This window comes from Schistocerca serialis, chromosome 6 (assembly GCF_023864345.2).
Source record: "Schistocerca serialis cubense isolate TAMUIC-IGC-003099 chromosome 6, iqSchSeri2.2, whole genome shotgun sequence".
Lineage (NCBI taxonomy): Eukaryota > Metazoa > Arthropoda > Insecta > Orthoptera > Acrididae > Schistocerca > Schistocerca serialis.
Window position 1 is genome coordinate 61,036,418 of NC_064643.1, and position 22,834 is coordinate 61,059,251.

The 22,834-nt window shown below is 37.4% G+C and overlaps 1 protein-coding gene across 3 annotated transcripts in view; it reads right to left on the minus strand.

The window, feature by feature from the left end:
* The window catches only part of LOC126484444 (heterogeneous nuclear ribonucleoprotein K), a 69,588-nt gene that overhangs the window by 21,662 nt on the left and 25,092 nt on the right, over positions 1-22,834 (minus strand). The window contains exons 1-6 of one of the 3 annotated variants that reach the window (XM_050107964.1): positions 10,635-10,688; positions 10,270-10,334; positions 4,955-5,049; positions 2,693-2,749; positions 1,457-1,500; positions 50-122 (exon numbers count right to left, since the gene is read on the minus strand). In XM_050107964.1, the coding sequence (XP_049963921.1) occupies positions 50-122; positions 1,457-1,500; positions 2,693-2,749; positions 4,955-5,047 (267 nt within the window). In that variant the 5' untranslated portion in view covers positions 5,048-5,049; positions 10,270-10,334; positions 10,635-10,688. Of the gene's footprint in view, positions 1-49; positions 123-1,456; positions 1,501-2,692; positions 2,750-4,954; positions 5,050-10,269; positions 10,335-10,634; positions 10,689-22,834 lie in introns of those variants that run through there. The other 2 variants (XM_050107963.1, XM_050107965.1) reach the window with 2 other exon arrangements.

The following is a 22,834-nucleotide window of genomic DNA, read 5'->3' on the forward strand; positions in this document are numbered from 1 at the left end:
TATTACTATGTTAAAAATATTACTTGACTTCTATCAAAGCGATACTTACATCATCAATATTTGGGATAACTTCATTAACCACATTTAGTACTGTGTCCAAATCTGAGTAAACTGTCAAAATGCTGTAAAAATGGGCAAATTATAAGGAAAAATGTCACAAAGGATAAATAATTACAATGAATTACAAAACCTATAAATCCTGAGCCTGCTAATCAGCAAAAAGTTGTGGCAACTTAATTAACCAACAGGATTCCTAAAACAGAAAACTAAGTAACCATTAATAGACATTATAAAGTCCTTTCACACAATGCAATGTTCATCATAAATGATAATATCTGTTATTTGATAATGTTAGATTTATTCTGTTTCAGTTTGTAATGACAAGCTAACCTCAAACATTTTGTTTTACAAAAATTATGAACTGCAAGTCTCTTCAGAGGTGTGAACTATTTTTATGAAAGGCATACAGAAATTTTATCTTATATCAGACAAGAATTTCCAAGTAATGCACACTAACAAAGTTATAAGCAGTACCAACATAAGGCTTAAGACTAGTGTGTACACTGATGCTGTATTGTGCAACAGGTGTATCAATATATAAACCAAATAAAATTTTTTAATTTATTTTGCCCTGAGGTTTCCAAAACCTATCAAGATTAGGTTAATTGCAATCCCACAAAAAAGCATGTCAACCATTCAAAATGACTTTCTGCAAATTCTATGTCAACAGCTGTTACCCTAATGAAACTTACGACTGTGTTAAAGGACAACTACACAATTCCATAATGGCCTTCCAGACTTAAAAATTAACGTGTCTAATACTACGTGATTATTCAACTTCAAATTGGATTTCAACATTATGCATTTAATAATACAATGTAACAAATTTTGACTATGAAAGAAAACAGCTGTCAGTCACATTAATAGGTAACCCCAATCAGTAATTGCAAAAGTCTTTTAGAGACCAATGTGGACTGACTTCATAATACACACATGAATTGGGCGGTCCCAGCATTGTCCCAAATTACAAATCCTAGTTGAAAAAAATAAAGTACCATATACTGTAATGAAGGAATTATGGTACTGGTGGTACTGTAACAATTCAGAAATTTCAAACATGACAACATTTTTACTACATGGAAAAACACTGAGACCATCAAAATTATGTTAAACATTATTTTACTAGTTTAATTTAAATATGGCCTGTATCCTGATTATTTATAAAATTCAAAGTGAGATATGAATGCAGATATAGAAATTACTTTGCAGTTATATCTCAGAGGGGAGAATCTCTTTGAACTTCCCCTTAAAATACACAAAAATCTTTTAACAGCAGTTAAGTATACAGGTTCACACCCCAAACTGAGCAATAAATATTCAAGACAATGCCTAAAGGACAAGCCACATTAGATTATCTAACAAAACTGAACCTAATATAAATATGTGATGGATTTACCGTTCTGGCCCAGGGCAATCAGGGACTGTAATTGAGGCTTTGTACTGCGTTTTGGAGGAGCCCATTCCCATCATTCGACGGGGACATTATTCCCATTCACAGGCAGGGCGGGCGGGCGGGCATTCAATCCGACGGGGCAGCGTTGAGCAGCAGAGTGGGCAAGGGCGGGGCCATCGTGTACCATTGGTCAGATATGGGACCAATCAAGGGCCAACGATGAACCATTCAGAGGGCGATGGAAGGAGTAAACGAGGGGCAGAACATGTTAAATAAAATTATTGTTAAAGTATGTGTGCATAACAAATAGTGAGTGCATAAAATAAACATGATTTTGGGTACCTATATTACATTGTGTTATTTAATACAATACAATTTGTTTGAAAATTGTGGGTGTAAGTGGGAAGTACTTGTGTTGCTTTTAAGTTAGTGTTTTGGTTGAGGTGTATTTGTTTTGTACCCTCAATCTCTGAAATGAACAATCACACAATATTACTGAAAATCAGTTTAACAACAAATTTGGAAAATACTTTTAAATTTATTGTAACCCAGATCTTAGGTTTCCAACAAAATTTTCATGTTTTTCAGCACACTAACGCAAAACTTCCCGCAATTCATGCTTCTGCTTGCAAAATTTAGGAAAGTAGAAGTAATGACTTTCTATGAAATAATGAAAGTTCTCTCCACAGTGTGCATTCATGAAGTTCTTTACATTTCACTAATGGTAATACCTATGGTAGCCAGCAACTGACATACCATAATAGAGCAACTAGTATACCATAATACTGCAATGCCAGTAACATTTGGGACAAACGCAAAACAAAGGCACTTGTGGTCTATCACACTAACGTCACCTTGTATCAGGTAAACTGCGGGAAGTCTATTAGTTTTAAGTTAGTATCACATACTGGCAATGATTATGTCTCTCTCAAAAGCATAACGTCTATTTTAGTTAGTTTTATGCCATGACACAAAGAATCGGGCAACAAATTTCTATGCTCACAAAACTGTTCATACAACAATATCGTACAGCCACAAACATTCTGACACTTAAAAACAGTTACAGTGAAGAACTGATGCTACACCAAGAACGCCATTGAAGTATATTCGTGTCCCCCTCCCCCCAGTATGTACCTTCTTACACTAAAGATGAATAGAAAACATAAAATCTGGGCAACAATAACCAATTTCAATGACATTGTTTTAAGCTTACAATCAAAAGGAATTCAAACTACATACCTCAGTTCTTAGCTTGGTAATATTGTGACCACCTTTTCCAATTATGGATCCCGCAGCCTGTAAAATAATGACTTTTTAATGCAACTATCCTGAGTATTCTAAAAACATAACTCTCATATTGACAACAGTTCGAAAAATTTTACTGGTAGCATGCTGCTTTCCAGTGAGGCAAACTGCCATGAAAGAACCCAATGAAGAAGAACACAAAAAATAAAATTAAAATGTATGATGAAATTAGAATTTAACACTTCAATTCACAAATGAAAACTCCAGACGATTAAAATTTGGCCAAACTCAGGTTAACAGCTGAAGTGCTTTAGGCATCAGAGTAAGTCACATCTGCACCGTTCTGAAACACTGCAGTTTTAGTTCATACCTAAAATTACTATCCACCTTTTCATATCCAGCAAGGAGAAAATTTTGTCACTGATTACACAACCTGAGGTTTGAAGATCTCAATCCCCATTTTAATATTAAGTGGCAAAATAAAAGCACGAATGAAAACTTAACTTTCAAATCACAAATGTCATAAGTTTAGAGAACAATAACTCACAAATGAAGAAATTTTTGGAACAATCAAGAATGATTAATATTTTATCTACTGATCCAAATTTGGAAGTATTTTCCTCTCAATCCTATCTACTTACAAAGTTCACTGAAACAGTGAAAATCAGTAACAAAGAAATTAAATTCCCTGTGTGTTCTCTAATTTCTTAACAATGACAAATAATAATCTTTAATTACAGACAGAAGTCCCCTAATCTGATGGAATATTAGCTGCAATAACTATAGTTTGGAAAACCAATTAGTACTCTGGAAATACAGCAGCCTGGAGTACTTGAAAAGCAAAGTTTCTGGACTAATCTCTCTAGAAGAAAGTGTAATCTTTATGTAAACATAGCTTGTAAACACATTTTTCGACATCCATCCTCAACCAAAGCAAAAGCCAGTAAAAATTAAAACCACTTATAATAATATTTACAAATTTTCAAAAAATGGTTCAAATGGCTATGAGCACTACGGGACTTAACATCTATGGTCATCAGTCCCCTAGAACTTAGAACTACTTAAACCTAACTAACCGAAGGACAGCACACAACACCCAGTCATCACGAGGCAGAGAAAATCCCTGACCCCGCTGGGAATCGAACCCGGGAACCCGGGCGTGGGAAGCGAGAACGCTACCGCACAACCACGAGCTGCGGACTACAAATTTTCAATGGGCATTTTTCAAAATCTGCATATTATGTACAATAAAAACAGGATAACTGCAGAGTCATTTTTGGTAGCACTGACAGGAATTCGTGAACGACATCTGAAATATGCCAACAGCATGGGCCAACATCAGTAACTATTTATCACCACATACATACTGTCTGAAATGCTTCAAACTTCATTGCTTTTCTGTACATTTTTCTCTGCAATACAGGGGCACAGTATCAAAATATAATCATTTGTACACAGCTGCAGCAAATTAGTCTTCACCCATTTTCAATTATCAAAATGCAAGATACAGAACTGGTCACATGAACAACTTAATTTTTTAACATAAAGACAGTATGTGGCTATCTATTCCTAAAGTTTAATAAATGCTCTCCTGTTCACCTGGGGAGAGAAACAACACTGTTGAGCTATCAAGCATTCTTGTTCTGAGATCTTAACACCATTCTCATATCTGAAACTGGTAGTTCATCTAAAATTAAATGTTTTATCACATACCACAAATTTAAAATAAAGTATCATCCTAACATTAATGTCTGTGGGATCAGAATCCACTCTTATTTCTCTGTGTAAAGTTTTCATTTTCACACATGTCAAAAAGCACAGCAAATAGCATAACTTATGCAGTCTACAGTTCAATTACTTCACAATACTACTACCCACAACAATGCCCAGAAACCTTCACTACACAAAACTACTGTAGACAGCTGTAGCATGACAACATTGTTGCCTTATGGTAAATATTCAATTCTCCCCTCAGTCTAAACAAACAGGCAACTGACTACCACGGGGTGCAAACTGTAGTTTGTGAAATCTGACTATATTGGGCATGATCACACAAAACACTGGTGACTAGATATCTTCCAAATTTAACAATATACATTAATTCTCACATGCAAAAATTAGATTAAAATTCTATCCGAACTTCAGATTTCAGAACAGAAAATATAATATTGACCATCATTTGAGGAATGGGGGTGGGGCAAGTTCACAAGAATGGTGGCACAGTTAAAGGCACAAAGAAGGGCAATGCTCACTTACCTTGCTGGGGATCAGGAGTCGCACTTCTGTATCGTCCCCACCACGGGACCTCTTTTGTGGGGAACCCATGTCACCGTCTGCTTCGCGCTTCATGCCTGAATAACAAGATTTGCGTAATGTTAAGAGACTAAGTTAATTAGCCCTATCAACTTCCTACAGATCACAGGCAAAAATGTTGATGGTAACAATGTTCCACAATGGGAAACATTTTTTCATGTGTACTATTATTATCAATGGATACTGAGGTGTAATCTCAATGTCACTTTTTCCTATGAGGAATCTCATTCATTACTATACAAAACATTTTCATGGCAATAATTCACTAGACACCAATACGTTAAAACTGTTTGGTGCTTTCCAACCACTGAAAGTTACGGAAGTATATTACAGGGACAAGAGACAAGATTGCAATTTGTGAAGTCAAGCACTTCACTGAACCTACTTGATAAGCTCTTACAGTGAAAGCATTTGAAATGTGGTTAAGTTGTACAAACATTCTAGGAAATGTTTCTCCCAAAATCATGGAGATCCCAAAAGAAATGTTATGGGTTCAAAACTTGACATTTCACGGATACTTCACATATGACAATAAGGGGTAATACACACTATAAAACAAGTTCTGGAGTCATTTTGCATCTTTAACACACTAGTAATGCTACAAAAAAATTTCTCTCTGAAAGAAAAATTTTACTGCTTCTACAGTTACTTCAGTAACAGAAATTATTGCAGTGATCTGGTACACAAGTATATTACACACTGCCAATTGTAATCCCCCTATTTGTTTTGCCACAAGGTAGTTTGTAACATTTGCTTCATAAAAAACCTTTCAGGTTCATGGAACATTTTTTGATGGTCCCAAGTATTTATGTCTATAGTACGGTAAGCTTTTCTTGAGGTACCATTTAAGTGTTTTTAAGAATTTCACAAAGGCATCACAAGTAATTATCAATGACAATCCTCTGACAGGTATTTCCAACCATTACAAAAACATTTTTTCAATCTGCTAAAAGCATTAGGTCAAGAGACATGGAGTTTCAGATGAAAATTAACATGTCAGAAAAATTATAGGTAATGGTAAAAACTAGTTACGAATAAATACTAATTCAAGCAGTTTCACAAACTTAACACACAGCAGCACATGACAAAGAACAAGTGACTATATCCTAATGCTGCTTTCTGACAAGTACTGCCCAGTTCCCAACAGGCAGTTCATCTTGTACTGAGTCAATGAAGACTTCTTGCAGCTTGCATGGACATTTCCTCTTTAAAGACAAAATTATCTTCTTTACACTGGCCTGTTTGAAACTTCCGCCTATCTCACTTATATTTACAACATTTCACTTTTCCCACAATATCTCAGTTAATTCATTATGTTTCAGTTAGTATTATTCTCATTTATCAATCACAATGCATACTACTGCCATCACATGCACAAACTGGTTGGCTTTCCTCCGACCTCTATCTGCTTAAACCACTAGTTTTTTCTGCCTTAAATGCTATTAAGAGGTGTGTTGTGAAGTTTATAGTAACATGAAATATAAATACCGCGATAAAGTTTCCAATCTGCTATCAGCAGCCTTTACCAACACCATTTTTAAGATCCCAGAGTATCCACTTAAGAAAATGTCGTGAAAGTAGAAAGTATGAAACTTTGCAGCTGTTTCAAGATTTTTCTTCTGTTTGCTTCAATGCAGTAAACATCACAAAAGTTCATCTCCACAACATGATATGTATCCTAGCACAACAGTTACACTGGTGTTTCTTATTAAGTATCCTTATACACTTCCTTCACATGTGTATACAAAACCCATCAGCATCACATCCATATACCTACCAGAAGTACCTTAAATCCTACTGGCAATAAATACTGCAGTGCTATTCAACACACACCCACACCCCAAAATTTTTCAGTAATATCTCTTACAGCTGTGTGTCAAATTGACATTGTTGGCAATAATGGACCAAAATCTGATTTCTTGTTAGCATTCATGTGTTCCCAGCATCACTTGGCAGGTAGCATCTTCTAAAAATACCGTTATTAGTTGTGTACACCTACCAGGGCATGCATGATGTGTTCTGTATGGAAGGAATCCTTTGCAGCTGTGTATCTTACATCAATGCACAGTCACCCAGACTGGCATCCAGGAATGTGGCAACATCTACATATGTTATCTTAATATTGCAACTGGTAAACTACTGAACTGGGCTGCACAGAAAACCACCTATAACCTCAACAATAAAGTTAAGTATGACTTGTGGCATGACACTTCATATAAAACAGCAAAAAGCTTAAAAATGTAGGCAAAATCCAATAGAACTGAGGATAGCAGCACGATTCAATGATCCTTCAATTTTCAGTGAAGTACCTAGTATATGAGATCAACTACGAAGCAGCCAGACTTGGGTGAATGATTTCTGGATCAAAACCATAAAAATGTAAAATCTGCTGTGGTGAGCCACAGTGAAAAATTTCCTGTTCCAAATAAATGCAGCATGTACATTAACAAATGTGCAGTAACTCCATTTTTACTACAGCATTTCAAATGAAACATTATTGAACAAACACAATGAAAAGTCTTGAAACATGGGAACACATGACTGCTGATCCCTCTAATGTATGAAGTATTTTGTACAAAGTTGGTCAGTGCCTGTTTTTTATGTATCCATTACCCTGCAGTGTTAAATAGCTATGCACAGAACTGAATACACTCAAGTTTCTAATATCTGGAACTACAAGGCTTGCCTACAGCCTCAGCTATTGGCAACCACAATGCAACAAAGGTTACTATCAACCTGGGCAGCATCACTGAAAACTAGTCAATGTGAAAAACAGTTATGGCACTAACATTTTCATTTTCGCTATGAATTTATTTTTATTCTCTCAGAGATCCACTGTTTATGTCCTGTAAGTGGGTACTATATTATGTTGTACAACTGTCCCTGTATCCAACAAACTGTTTTCTCAGATAACTGAAGTTTTTCACCTTCCATCCAATAAACATTCTAGAGCGAATACACAATACCCATCCATAACACACAATCCACGAAGTATCTTAAGCAGAGGTACACATTTCATCTTAATTTAGAATACTCAATTTGGTACTAAAATTTCTGATCTTTAACACTGAAGTCCACTGAAGCAAAAACATTTAAACACAATTCCCTTTAAGTATGGCAGGATTTACATAGATGCTGGATAGTGGTACAATTTTAAATACAACAGGATCTTCGAAGTTAAAAATACCTAATCAGAATGTCAACTCATCATACAACACTACTTCACTTGTGTAATATGCAAAAACTTTACTTCAGGTTCAACCTTCCAGCCAAAACAAAAGCTAACAATGCATTAGGTTGCCAGCAAATTACTCTTACAAGCGATGTGATTGTGCAGCAGGTACGTGCACAAGAACTTTCTCTTTAATGGTATTCAAAAACTATGCCCTTTTTAAGACAATATTTTAAAATCGTCCAGCAAGTCTGATTCACTCGCTAGCGTTCATTATTTTTGCCGATAATGAAGGAGTGAGAACTGGCAAGTGCTTTGCATTATTCCTTCCTAAGCGCAATAAGTGTCTTGACTGCGGCCGATTGTCAAGGGCGAAGGCTGAGTCAGCGGACAAACCAGCTAGAGGAGACGGCGCCAGGTGTGCCGCCCCCTTAGCTCCCCCTCCACTCATTTCCCGCCAATACTAACAGCAGAGGCGACGGCACGGCGCAGAAGTATTGATCAGTCTACGCCACGCGCAGACGCAAATGCGCCAGCCATGAAAAGCATGCTTGCCTACGGGTCGCTGGCACTTGGTAAAATCAAGTAGACAACTACATTCGTTATCAATTGATTACTACAATATGACGCTAGTTAAATATCAAACGCCTGAAATTACCGGCGAGGCAAACAATTATGGTCGCTCGGAAAGCTTTGACGTCCACCGTTACGGTCGTCTTCTACATAAACTATGTGACACGGCGCTGTTCCCAGGTAGTTCGCAGCAAGAACTCGCCACCAGTAAACAATGCCGCATAAGAGATATGTAAGCTTAAAATATGTGATATGAAATTCTTTGTCCAAGGTGCATTGAATGGGTGCAAAATTCAGTAAGGAAACCCGCTGTGATTAAGTAACTAAGTAAAGGGTCGATTCACAGAACTACAGTAAAGCAAACAAACCCGAAATCTACTTTCAGATTAGTATATCGTATCTATGTAAGAAAACCTTCGCTTTTTGGACTTTTTAAAGCCTCACCTTCACACGCCAAACCTGAAGTCTAACACGCTTCTGACGTCCGCATTAAACATCCATTATTCCAGTAACCACATATTTGCGCATGGAAAAAAAAAAAACAGATGAAACGTCATCCTCGCCCAGAATTGTGCTGTGCGAAAATATTTCATTAAAAACTTTACAATTTTAACATTAATGCAGAGCTGTATTTGTCCATCAGGGAAGTCGCAAATAAGAGACGGCTTAACGGTGTCCAGTCACTGAAAACTAACGCCAGTACAAGTATCAAATACCTGAATATGTTTGGTTAATAATCTAAGTTGCAGTGTCTTGCAATCTAGTTGGAACGGAATGATGAGGCACTTAACGTCAGGATTCTCATACAGCAAAATTAAGGTTCATGTGTGCTGTCTGAACGATAACTCTTATCCTCAGACCATTAGCGTTCAGTAGACTACCGCCACTGCACTGGCAGACTGCGCGCGCTGACCCTCGCTGTATGCGGCCTAACCGCAGTCGATACCGACGAGGAGAGAAACTGAGGTACTCTTCCAACATTTACGTACATAAATTCGACTGTTGCGTGAGCAACTAAGTTTAGAGGTTTCACAATGCGCAAGTTGCGGACAGTACTGTTCCTCATGCCATAGTTGACAAATTATTCCACTACAAATTATGTAAAACTTAACAGGTTTAATCAGCTTTCTAGTTTTTATTTTAAAATATACAGGGCTAAAACTTCGAGCATGAGCTTCACAATCAAGGGCGTATATGCGAACAGACTTATGTCCAAGCATTTATATGGTATGGAACTTCTTTCGCATTTGTGACCAGATAGGAAAGAATTTCGTGGTTAAATGACTGTGCAAATGAAATTTTAACGCGCAGCAGAAGCCTGGCAAACAATGCACAAAACAGTTAAAATGACTGAGGGCAATCTGCAAAGTATCCATTCATGAATAGAAATGAAGCTTCCGAAACTAAACTGCATTTACTACTTTGTCTTTAGTTTCGAAGTATTAAAGTTGTGAGTGCAGAGATCTGATGGGAACATTCAAGCAAACTTTGAATGCACTCTAACGTAACTTACCAACTTACTCCGTTGTAAAGTAACAGCAGGAATGAATCGTCTTGCCGAAGGTCGAAGATCTGAATCTGCAACAATGAAACTTTGCATTAAATGGATCTTTTAAACATTCCGTTGAGAAGTCAACTCATTTATCTAATGACTAGCAGATTAGGAAGGGTCTAAAACTCAGCAATGGTATCACCATGATATTCTCATAGTGGAATAGCCAACAATTCACAATTCGATCCGTATCAAGCGTCTGTGTCAACACATTTTTTTCTTCCCAGAATACTGTACTGGAATTTTAGTTCATGAAATAACTACAGCTTTCCTTCAGTGCCAAAGACGAAGGTATCTTCGCCTGTGACTGCGTCCCAGAAACTCACCTGAGGATCATCGTCATCAGTGCACACTACAGTAGGATATGTTCCTGATCCATCGCACACCTCAAACAACGACTCCCACCTGCAGAATGCTCTGCCGGCGAGTGTGCTGCCACAATCCACCTCCACAGCAACACGCAGCACTCTTATTGGTCGAACCGGCGACTTTCCAGCTCCTGATAGGCCGAGGTACAACCACTTTCAGAGCGGAGTGGTGGGGAACGTCGTCTCATAGGATTGATTGTTTAGCGGGCTGTGCTCTATATACGCCACAGTTTCCATGGTAACGAGTTGGGGTGGGATTCCAAACAAAGTCTGGAACGGCCCATATAGTTACCACAAACAAGAAATAAGAACTTCGACACCAAATTTCACTCTCACTCCAGTTCCATTCTATTATACAAAAAGCACCATATCCGTTCGACGTTTAACTTTTCTCACAAAAGTTAAAGATTTTGGGCAATGTACGCAAAAAAATCGAAAGGATTACGCTTTACTGGAGACAGCGAACCGTGGCCCCAGCTTTTAACTCGCAACTCACATGCTTCAAACTGACAGCCAGAACGCGTCAACACTTCAGATGTGTTTTGTTACTCTAAATAGCTTTCCAACTTCTGCATTCTGGAATCACCAAAGCCACTAAACGCGAAACCCTACATACGTCACACTAAATCTGTGCGAGGGCACTGTAGTGAAATGTAAAATGTATTCGCAGATGGGAGAGAGAACCTCTTGTGCCCCATGTATCTAGCAGCATGCTTGAAGTTTTTTCGCTTCAGTTGCAAAGTCCGTAGCTATTTTCTTTGTCTGTAGCTATTTTCTTTAGCTTCGGTTAGGTTGGTTAACAGGCAAACTTGTTTCCAAGTTCATATATCTGTAGTAAATGGGCGACTGCACATTTCAGTACTGTTGCATATCGTTGAAGTCTCGTTATACACTATGCAGAAATATTTACTCTCAAAATATTCGAATGTTTTTACCTCAAAGAGCAAAGAATGGCATTGCTCTGTAGAAAAGCGTAACTACTGTAATGTTAGCACGTTGAGTGCTGCAATCTGTCTATCTATATTCAACCTATTAATACTACCACATTCGATTTTATGCTAATACTGTACTTTTTCTCCAAATAGGCTCCAGACATGTCTTTGTGGCTGTAAAATCCGAAATCCGATCTTGTTTTGCAAACGACATTTAACGCGTTCGTAACAATGGGGCACCTCATGCTAAGGCTGAAAGCAACCACGTCAGGAAAATATTCAAAATTATTTTTTAATGACTCATATGGCAAATTGCCTGTTGAGTGCTGTGTCTGGCTCTTCAGCCGACGTCTGGCACAGAGGGTGGAGTTATGATAATGCCAGCCACTCGTGCTGGCACATCACATCAGAAAAATCGCCGAACACACAGTACTGAGCAGCCATGAAAGCCTAAATAGTTTCTCAAATACAGAAGCGATTTCCTGCAAACAGCAGCGTATCCCATCCCCAGAAGCTAGTATTACACCACAGATTTCTATTTTCATTAACATTAATAAATGCTCAGGCCAAATTCATACTTCACCATACAAGTAAATACCACTGGGCCATTTTCACAAGTTCAGCAAACTGACTCTTGTTCAAACGGTATATAATTTCTTTACCTTAGCGTGTTTTGACAATTATGGGTGATGGACTGATGGAATTGAGTTTTTTATTCATCAGAACATCTAGGGGAATATTTATTTACTATTACCACAGCTCAGATATAAATGCAAACTATCACTTTCATCTTTAAGTGACAAAACAGATTCTACATACAAAGTGAAGCGTGATTTCTCTCAGAACAATTGTAAGAAACTTTGGATCTATTTGATGACTATTTCTATACAGCATGATACTTACACTGTAAGAGAATGAGTAGCACACAGTGTGACATTTCACACCTTACATAGCTTAAAGAATTTAAATTACCAAACAGACTGCACATGTATGAAGTTCTTCCCATTAAAATGCTTTAGCTTATATCCACTATGAAACAGAAGATTTGATTCTTAACTACATTTGATTTTTCCTGTAAAATCTGAAAAATTTAATTCATAATAAAGCTCCCAGATTGTTTCCAGTATTATCTTTCAATAAGGATAAGGGCATGCTCGAAGAGTAAATGTTACACTTACTGCCTGGAGCATATTACCATACTATGTTCCAAACGGCTCGAAACTTTTACAATCGCCTAAGGCCGAATTAGAGCTTTCTACATGGGGAAGTAAACAGTCAATTTTAAAAAAATACATCGACAACTATGAAGCGCATTTCATCGTTCCTTTATGTATCGACATACGACAATCTTAAGACTACGACCTGGTTTTTGTAGCCCTGGGAAAGTCTAAAGTGCTTTCGTCTAGCAGACGTGGGCAAACCGCTAGGCTTTTTTGATGCGCTTGGGCCGCCACTGTGGCGCCGGTGGCCAGGGTCGGGTGTCACGCGAGCCGTGCTCCACATCGATCCGGCATGCCAAGCAAACAGGCTTCGTCTCCGCCTTATCCTGTGTCCATACCAGTCAAGCAAATCTACGCTCTCCGAATCAAATGGCGGCATCAAATACTGGAGGCAATTTGAAGATTTCGGAGAAAGGCCTACTCAAAATTGAAGTTCCACTGCCAACTATGATAAGCAGCAGAAGAACTTAAGTCAATTCGGATGTGTTTCATATCAAAATATCCATGGCTTATTAATGGACCTACCAAATCTAAATTCTATGAACAAAAGCCTTGTAAAAATTAAGTCGCCCACTTTCCTGAAGTACAGCTACATTTTAAGTAACTATCAAAGTCCACCTCATACTCAGGCAACAATCTCTCTAGCATAACTGATGTGTGCATGAAATGTAATTTACTTAGTCTTGTTTTCGATCATGAACACACATTTCTTTTCTGTAACTGAAGAAAATGCTATAGAAATGGAGAACTGCAAAGGATACACAACCATTTGGATTGAATTCCTGTCGAAACTACGGGATTTGGCAAGGCATTTTGTAGAAACTATGTGGCACATCGACTTTGTAATGGCCTCACAGGCAGCTCTGGGAAAGTCGTCCAATGTCTAATAACTGGGCAACTTCCTTTGACAGGGAGGAGGATCATTAATTAGTGAGTACTCGAGCGAAGGAATATTCTGGACGTGCCCCGCTAGGAAGCGACAACAGTCTGTCGCCATGGCAACAGGGCAAACTCAGCCGTCACGCACGCAAACAACCGTTAGTTCGAAAAACGCTACACACTGCCTAACTACACGCACAATCAATAAGAACGCCTTCTACGCCACAATTCATTGATCGTACGGTCTTATTCGAACATCTGCCTTCCACACCCAAAGCGAAGAGTCAAAAACCTATGTTCAGAAATTCACGTGGGAGACCATTATGAAAATATTTTAGTGAAGTGTTTAATATGTATTTGGAATTTTTATTCCAGCATGTTTATCTTATTTGATCATGTTTGCTTATATTATAATGAATTACTTTATTAACTTTGAACAAATACCACAGTTACAAAAGTGCAATCAATATTGAAAGACGCTGCACAAAGATTGGTAACACAAATACCCAGACGTGTTTCAAAAGCCCTTAGAAAATATTTATTGTTCGTTCCATGAACCTCTATGAAGAGTCACGGCGCGGAGGTTGACGGGCATGGTTGTTTCGATGTGTGTATAACTTTAGACCGACATTCACTGAACATAAACTCCAATTTAACTAGACATATTTCTATAATCTAACTCCGCCATTATGCTTTTGTTTACGAATCTGTATCTCACTGAGTACACTGTCTACTAATTTTGGTTACGTAGGTTGGATGCGCTGGAAAAGTTGTCGCTACCGAGCGAGACTATTCAGACCAGACACTATCAGCCACTTCAAGCGTACACACTGCACACGCACAGTAGCGGCGTTGTTACTGTAGCTTGTCTTGGACTGAAAATTATGTTTACTTTAAAGATAATGTTTATGGAATTTAGTTGCCTGTGCGAGCTAGGGCCGAGAGAACAAAAAACACGATGAAGTGGTTCGAGTCGATAGCGTTGGTTCAAAGAGAATAGAGCGATGGAGGTATGGGTCAGTTCTTAAACACTGATGTAATTAGCCAATGAGTGTGTATTCTTTTTGGGGATTTAAGATAATACTTTCTGTAACGTCTCTGCAAATAGTATTTTATGTTCAAAGACAAAACTATTTTGCAAATACGGACGTAATTACGTCTTTCTGAACTGCTGCTGGTGTTGGTGGTGATATTAATTTCGTATCTCGTACACTTTCCAAAGAGGAGCCTTCGTGGCGAGGAAAACACACGCACATCACAAGGCTCCATCTCGGGTACTTTTCAGAATAACTGTTTTAATACCTATCTAATCCCATCTACTAATCAAATACAGTGGAACACGCCTTGATTGCGGAAATTTAGTTTCACATAACCTATCTTTCATTAGATGGTCTTCTCTGTCTTAGCATGCAGCAAAGAATTTCCACGGTCCTCTACCACCCACTATATCTACACCTTCAATTATCAGAACTACGACTTCCATTTCCGTCTGCATTAGAAATCTTCCAATGCCTATGTGACATACAGGACAAGTGTCCACACCAACTGTAAACTTCATTTCAGATAGGGGATTCTTTATTACCAACATCTAGTTTATCAAAAGCACCGCGGACCTTATTTTCTTAGCTGTCCGTCCAGTCTTCCATTGTCCTAAATACGAAAGTTTGCGGTTTATGACTTAGCTGTCACGTTTTATATATTTCCTATGTGTGTGTTCACTTTAGCCTTATTTTTGAAATACTTAGCAAACTTGTGCTACTACAACAATCATAGCTAAACTAAGAAATATGACGCGACATGATATAAAAATTCAGTGTCCTTAACAGAATGTTACAGGACAAAGAGCGTAATGAAGCAGAATTTTGGAATTACGTGGCCTCTTGAAGCAATGGGACATTCCGAAGCTGAATAATAGAATAGGAAGGGCCGAGCTTTGTCGTAGCAACTGTCTCCACAGCAACGGTTTTGTTTGCAGCTACAGCGTGACAGCACCACTTGGCAACGTCTCCTACACCTAAATTTTATCGATTTCTTGGCCGACATTTAACACTCACGAAAACCATATAATTCAATTTTTAATCCCCGACGAAAAAATTTAACACAAGAGCGGCCATTATCACACTCCTCGTTAAAACATACTTTCTGCTAAAAATGATTTTTCCGAACTGTGTTATTTGACGTCATTACCAACGACGCAAAGGAACTTCGCACTAAATGGTCATGATGATCTATTCCTCCATTGTCTTAAAATTTATTGGTAAGACTTTTGTATGCTTCACTCATTTTCCAAGTTTGAATTCTAGCACCCCAAAACTATTTCCATATGTATGGGGGGGGGGGGGGGGGGTTAAACGAAATATAACGCCAGTATTCTTCACTCTACTGCTGTAGTAGTAGATATTTGTTGCATCCTAAGAACAATTCTTTGGTAAAGAATGTCCCATTACACAGAGGATGACCATGTTTAGTCAGTCCTAATTGGTCCATCTGAGTCAAAATAGTACTTTTGCTTGAACTGAAAGGAACACAATTGAAATTCCTATCAGACCCACCAAATTTACTTTTTCAATTTCTCTGTCAATTCAGAAAAATGCCAGGTGGTTCCCTATGATACATAAAGCCTATTTCATGTAAGAGCATTATGTTAAGATCAACTAATAAAACATTCACATTATCAATTTTGTAAACTGGTGCCATCTTCCCATGGCAATCATTTTTCAAACCAGTGATGGGAATGTAGCTGTTACGCAATCTTGACACAATCTATAATAATTATTCTATTCAAATAGCACAAGCTATGATAAAGTAAGAAGCTAATATTGACATTATGGATGAGCCTCTCTTCTTCATTCATAATACAATAACTTTCCAAACAGTAACATTTCTTTACATCTCCCCTCCATTTATCTGAATACCTCTTAGTCACATTGCTTCACATAGATTAACACAAGAATCTGTGACCCGACCACATGTCAAAAGCAAGGAACTCCTAACCTCCACATAGCAGAAAGTAGGCAGACTGCTATGGTAGGAATAAAATAACTGATGAACAGTTCAGTTTATCTTGTGGTGAAAGAACTCATCTTAGCAGCAGTTAACTGCTCCTGAAGGCAGAAAATGGATATAATCAATGACCTAAGAGAACCTTAAAACTAATATTTGTGATACCTAAGAGAATCTTAAAACTAATATTTGTGATTCATAAAAACCACCACCTCCCAATTCGTCCACAGAAAATGTCTGAAGCATGCACAGTTCTACAATCTGGCTTCCATATATATATATATATATATATATATATATATATATATATATATATATATATATATATCTTTACCCCACATATATATATATATATTATTTTTCATCATTTGATATATATATATATATATATATATATATATATATATATATATATATATCAAATGATGAAAAATAATTTACTGGCATAAAAGTGGAATGCTACAACGAACAGAACAGGATACGTGGAAATTTTACAGGAATTTAACATAAGCATCCTTGGACTCAACAAAATGATGGGAAAGAGAATGACAAAGACAAGACAGTCATGAAAGAAATTACAGAAGACAATTATGGAAATACACCCGTTTAAAGGCCTGTAAGGGAGTGTTGGCAATGAAATTAAAGATCTGTCAACATGCTGCTGATAGAACTGCTGAAGAGTTTCTCAGCAGCTGATTAAATGAAGATTTATGAACAAAAACAAAAGAACAAAATGAAAGCACAGGTGATTAATGTTACAACATGGTTGAAACAGCATTACTGACTCACAAAATGAGAAACTGTGACAAGATGCAGCTTCAGAAAGGCAAATAGTGCCAAAAAACCCGTGCACAATCATTGCTCCCAAACAGAGACTGCACATCAATCTTTACCCCACAGAATTGGTGTTAGAAAATACCCTATGTGCAAAACTACAGACATCTTCCAGAAAGCAAGCAATAATTTGTGTGTGGTTTATGTATGGACAAGAATGTTAAATGGAATAGCTCATATCTACAAAGAAAGCATCTTCCTAACAAGGGAAGATATTACAAGCAGGATTAACATGCAACCATTAAGTGTCAACTTCCAACAATCTGTAAAAAGCTGTACATTCAACAAAATGCAGATGGATTGCAATTATGAATGTAGAAAATGCAACCAGAATACTGAAGAAACTTTATACACTACACTTTTCCACCCTTCTCTGGAGTACTGCTATGCAATGTGGGATCAGTCAGGATTGACAGAAGACATCAAAAACATTCCAAGGAGGGCCAATAGTTTTGTTTATCACAAAATTGAAATGTTGACCATTAAAAAAGGCTTTTCTGGTAGGTTCTCATGAAACATCTAACACCAACTTAAACCACCCCCACTCCAATTGAAAATATTTTGTTTGCAGCCACTTACATAGGGAGAAATGATAAAATACAGTAAATCAGAACTCACACTGAAAGATTCAAGTGTTCCATTTTTCTCTGTATACTGTTCGAGAATGGAATGGTAGAAAAATAGATTTAAGGCCATTCAATGAAACCTCTACCAAACAAATGTGAACTGTAGAGTAATCATGTGAATGTAGATGAAATTCTACTGAGCATTAGTCCATATGCTGAAAATAATGGAAGTGAATTTTCTTTAATATCACAATGCTAGTAAGGAGCACATGAAAATGAAACACCAGTAAAATACAGGAAGTTGAGATGATACAAGAAAGCTAGGAAGGAATTTATCACAGGACATGCAAAAATTGCAGAAATGGAAGAATGTGAAACTACAGACATGATTGTGCCAGCCACACAAAAACTAAGAACTAAAACAAGTACACCAATTAACCAGACATAAATAAACCAAGAGGGGAAAATCAATTATTCAGGTACATTAACATGATAAAACATATTTCATTTTGTAGAAGAAACAAGTCCTTATTACAAGAATGAGTGCAGTGGATGAGGGGGAAAGAACATGTGAGGCACACTTTACACAAAAATATGACAAGCTGAGAGAAATAAGATTTCAGAAAAAGTGGTGATAGGATTACATGGTAGGCACTGATAGCTTTAGCATATTAAAAAAGTAACTAAAATAGGACTAAGGCAGTCCTAGTCCTCAGCCTCAAGAAGACAAATACAATGCAGTACAACAATGAGGTAAACTCACTGTGACAGCCATTGCTCACAATATTGAGTCAAATGAGAAACAACTTTTCAGGGGCTCAAGTTTGTTTTCAGAACCTGTAATCAGAACTTTTGGTGTGCAAGACAGTTGACAAAGACATAATTATAAGGACAAGAAATAAATTTGAGTGAAACATAACATGATATTTTAAATACTACAAGCCTAGAAACACTCAAGGCTAATGACAGAGGCCCAAGTTTTTGTAAAATGGGAAAGTTGGCTTTGTGTGTGGGGGGGGGGGGGGGGGGAGGACTTTTCAATGAGCAATAAGAATGTATCCTAGGAATGGTCTAAAAAAGCATGTAAACTAACAAACTTTTGCAAGTTCCATCTACGCTAAGTACCTTCTATAAGTTAATGAAAATGTTGTCTTTAAACTTGCCACGAGTTCTCACCCAAACTGCCAGTTGCCAGAAGTTTTGCTCAAACTTTGAGATGATTTGTGTGTAAATGTCTGTGGAAAAGAAGATATGACTTTAAGCATGTAAAAATATACTTGCTCAGTCAGGCAAGTGCAACAGACTCAACTGATGACTGCTCCATCAGAACAGTAGAGGTGTCTAAATTTTAGCCAATTTTTGATCTTACATGCATTACATCTGCAATAGAGACTGCTTGCAAAAATCAAGGAGCTATTTAAATGCCACCTCTTTATGGTCTACCTTGCAGCATTTTTGTATCCTATTTTCAAATGCATTACATTTGCAATAAAAGTAATACTGTTTGCAGAAGTCGCAGAATTACAAATTGATCCCTTGGCAATAGGGCTTAGAATTTTTGTATCCTGGTTGCTAATATTTTATTATACAATGGACAAATTTAAGAACTTCAAAGTTTTTAATCTGAGGTCCTCAGATTTTAATTCACTGAAGAATGTTTTTTGATTAATACATCACTATTTCTTCACCCAAACATTTCTTTTTTCTCAACTTTTTCATCTGTTTTCCTAATAAACAATGGCAGCTGCCCTCATTATTAGCACAGCACTTAACATCCACTAGCCTAGCTTATGGCTCATCTAGTGGAAACACTTCTGCATGTACTTGCAGCAACTTACAGACATTAACTTGTCCTAGCAACTTGCAGGCAAACCTGCTGAAGTTTATGTTCTAATATAAACAGCTCAACAAGCACTTACAAAAGTTTTACTTGTGGACATGCCTTAAGGGGATACGGTATCACCTATCCCCGCAATGTTAATATATGCCTACTATAGGGAACATTTTCTCACAAACTACTGGAGACAGAGAGGTAAAAATTTTACTGTATGTGCATTCATATGTTACAACAATACTGAAACAACAGTTTATTGTCAAAGTATTTTCTTACAGAGATATTGTACATTTATTTTTAAGTAAATTTTTTCCATCGCTTTTTACTAGACTATCACCCCTAAGTCTTTTGTAAATCAAGTAATTAAAAAATCGTTGTTTCAGTATGTAATAGGGACCTATGTCACTACGTCATAAAAATTTCAGACTTCTAGGTTGACCAGTACCTGAGATAATGTTCCTAGATGAAGTAAAAAGTAAACTTACGGGAAACGGAGAAAGAAGATCAAAACATTCCTTATCCGTAGCTAATACCCCCTTCACAGTCTTCATAATCATCTTCAAGTCTTCTTTTGGCACCCCTCTGCACCTGTCTTGCTTTTTTCACTAATGTCTTGATTATATTATCAGCATGCCTTAGTCTGTGCTGATCTAAAAAGAACATAGCACGTACCGTACGGGAACCAACACACATACCCAACTTTTGAAGGACCTGGCATTTAGTTATATTTCCAAGATTGAAGGTTGCCACAGCATCATACACACCAAAATGTAGTGTATTAATTCCGACAAACACTGTTTTTGGGAGACGATGCCATATCACACTATTCAAGCACTCGTTGGGGTTCTGCGTTTTTCCGTGAAGACATTTCATCAGAAGACTTCTGTCAGCCAGATCTCTGAAAATGGGCTTTATTTCTGCCATGATGGCTGATGGTAGACTGTGGTGGTGAATGTATTTCTCTCCTGTTGTTAGTCCCCTATTGTATTTACACCAGCTGTTTTCACCTTTGGGGCACAAACCATGTTGTGGATGCTCATCCGTGGATGCGGTGTGGAAATATAAAGCCCATATAGCTCTCCTCATTTCTTCAAGATTGCCAGTATTTTGCCTGATTGCAAGGCCATAGCAGTTCTGAATGTGGTCTATTATGGAATCAGTCAATCTTCCTCTGCCATCCAAGGTTTTCCCATCATCTAGTTTTTTCCCTTTCATAACTGATTTTAACCTTCTCAGCCTGGCACCCATTCTCTTCTGCACATGTCCTATACATTCAAGTTTGCTTATATTTACACTGTTCCCATATGGTTTGCTTTCCAAAACTTCTTTGAATGCTTTAGAGTCACCATCTCCCAGATATTTGACATAGCGAACATTATACTACTGTGAAGAGCGATGAAAAATTTTCTTCACCCCAGCAACCTCCATGCCACCACTACTACCATAATAATTAGCAATACAGTCATCACTGTGTTCATTTTTCAGCCTGCCTGTGCACCTACAGTATTTAGACATTATTGCAACATCAATAACCTTGCCAGTATCAACACTAGTTGCTGTTACAACACCATTGTTGGAGGTGTGGCCCCTTTTCTGCCACGTGCCATCAAACGCCACTGTGAGGTCACGACTGCCGTCATTTTCTTCCACTGCTTCTTCCACAGCAACCTGCATTGACTTCTGTGCTACATCTTCAACTGCAGATCCTAGTACATAATTGTAAGCTTCAAACTTTGAAGGTGCACTTGGAAGATTTAGAACACCACATAGCATATCACCAGCTGCTTTGCCCTTACCAATTGCTCGCAATCCATAAACTAACCTAATATTTACACTATAAAGTTCAGTTTTCTTGTATCCATTATTTACAGTTACTGAAACCGAACTTGGAAACTTACAGCTGTATTTACAAACACTGCATATTAAATTAAACTGGGCAGCCAGGCCAACATGGGATTCTACTTTCAGAGAAACGTTTCCATAACATTTTTTGCAGCACAAACTGTTTTCAAGAGCTTCACACAATATATTCGTATCAATGAGTTCAAAAACTTCATTCCCTCTATCAAGTAAATTATATTTCTCTTCCAAATCTCTTAGTTTTTTATGAGAAGCACTGTTTTCATTTGGTGTAAGTTCGTTCGGCAAATCAGTAATAAGTGGATTCACATTTTCCAACAGTGATGATGATGAACTGCTTTGCTTTGCTAATGAATCATTATTTCTTTTCTTTTGCCAGTTCACACGCTTTTTAAATACTTTTGCTTTAGCTCTAGGCATTTTCACTGCGAAAAATGAAGCACTAAATACGAAATAACTCAACAACAACTACTTTCTTATATCACACTGTTTACAAAACAGTCCCGCCACAAAGTCAAAGAGTAACTTGAGGAAACCAGAGAGAAACATTTTCGGGCAACTAGTGTATAAATAGTCGCTGGAAACCGGGATATTTGAATTCATGTCACTTTAAAGGTACTGCCAAAAAGTTCATGGTCAGCCACGAGAGACGTGTATAACTAAAGCGCAATACCCGATCTCACAAATATATAAAAATAAAATAGTTATAATTGTAGTAGAGCTATGTATGATACGTCATTTTAAAGAGGAAACATGGCAGAATATAATACGCCAATAAAAAAAAATTCGATTTTTTAACCCAAAATCCGATTCCGTATCCCCTTAACATACTTCTAAACATTCTTTATAATGTTTTTCCCACTGGTCTTCGCAACAACTCATTATGCAATATTTTAGTTGCTGATATGAACTGGGTAACTTTCAAATTTATTGCATTCGAAAATGCTAAATTTGTAAACTGAAAACATGTTTGCCAAATGCAACCTTTCCAGTGGTTAGGAGTATAAAGAATACAAAATTTCCAACTGCC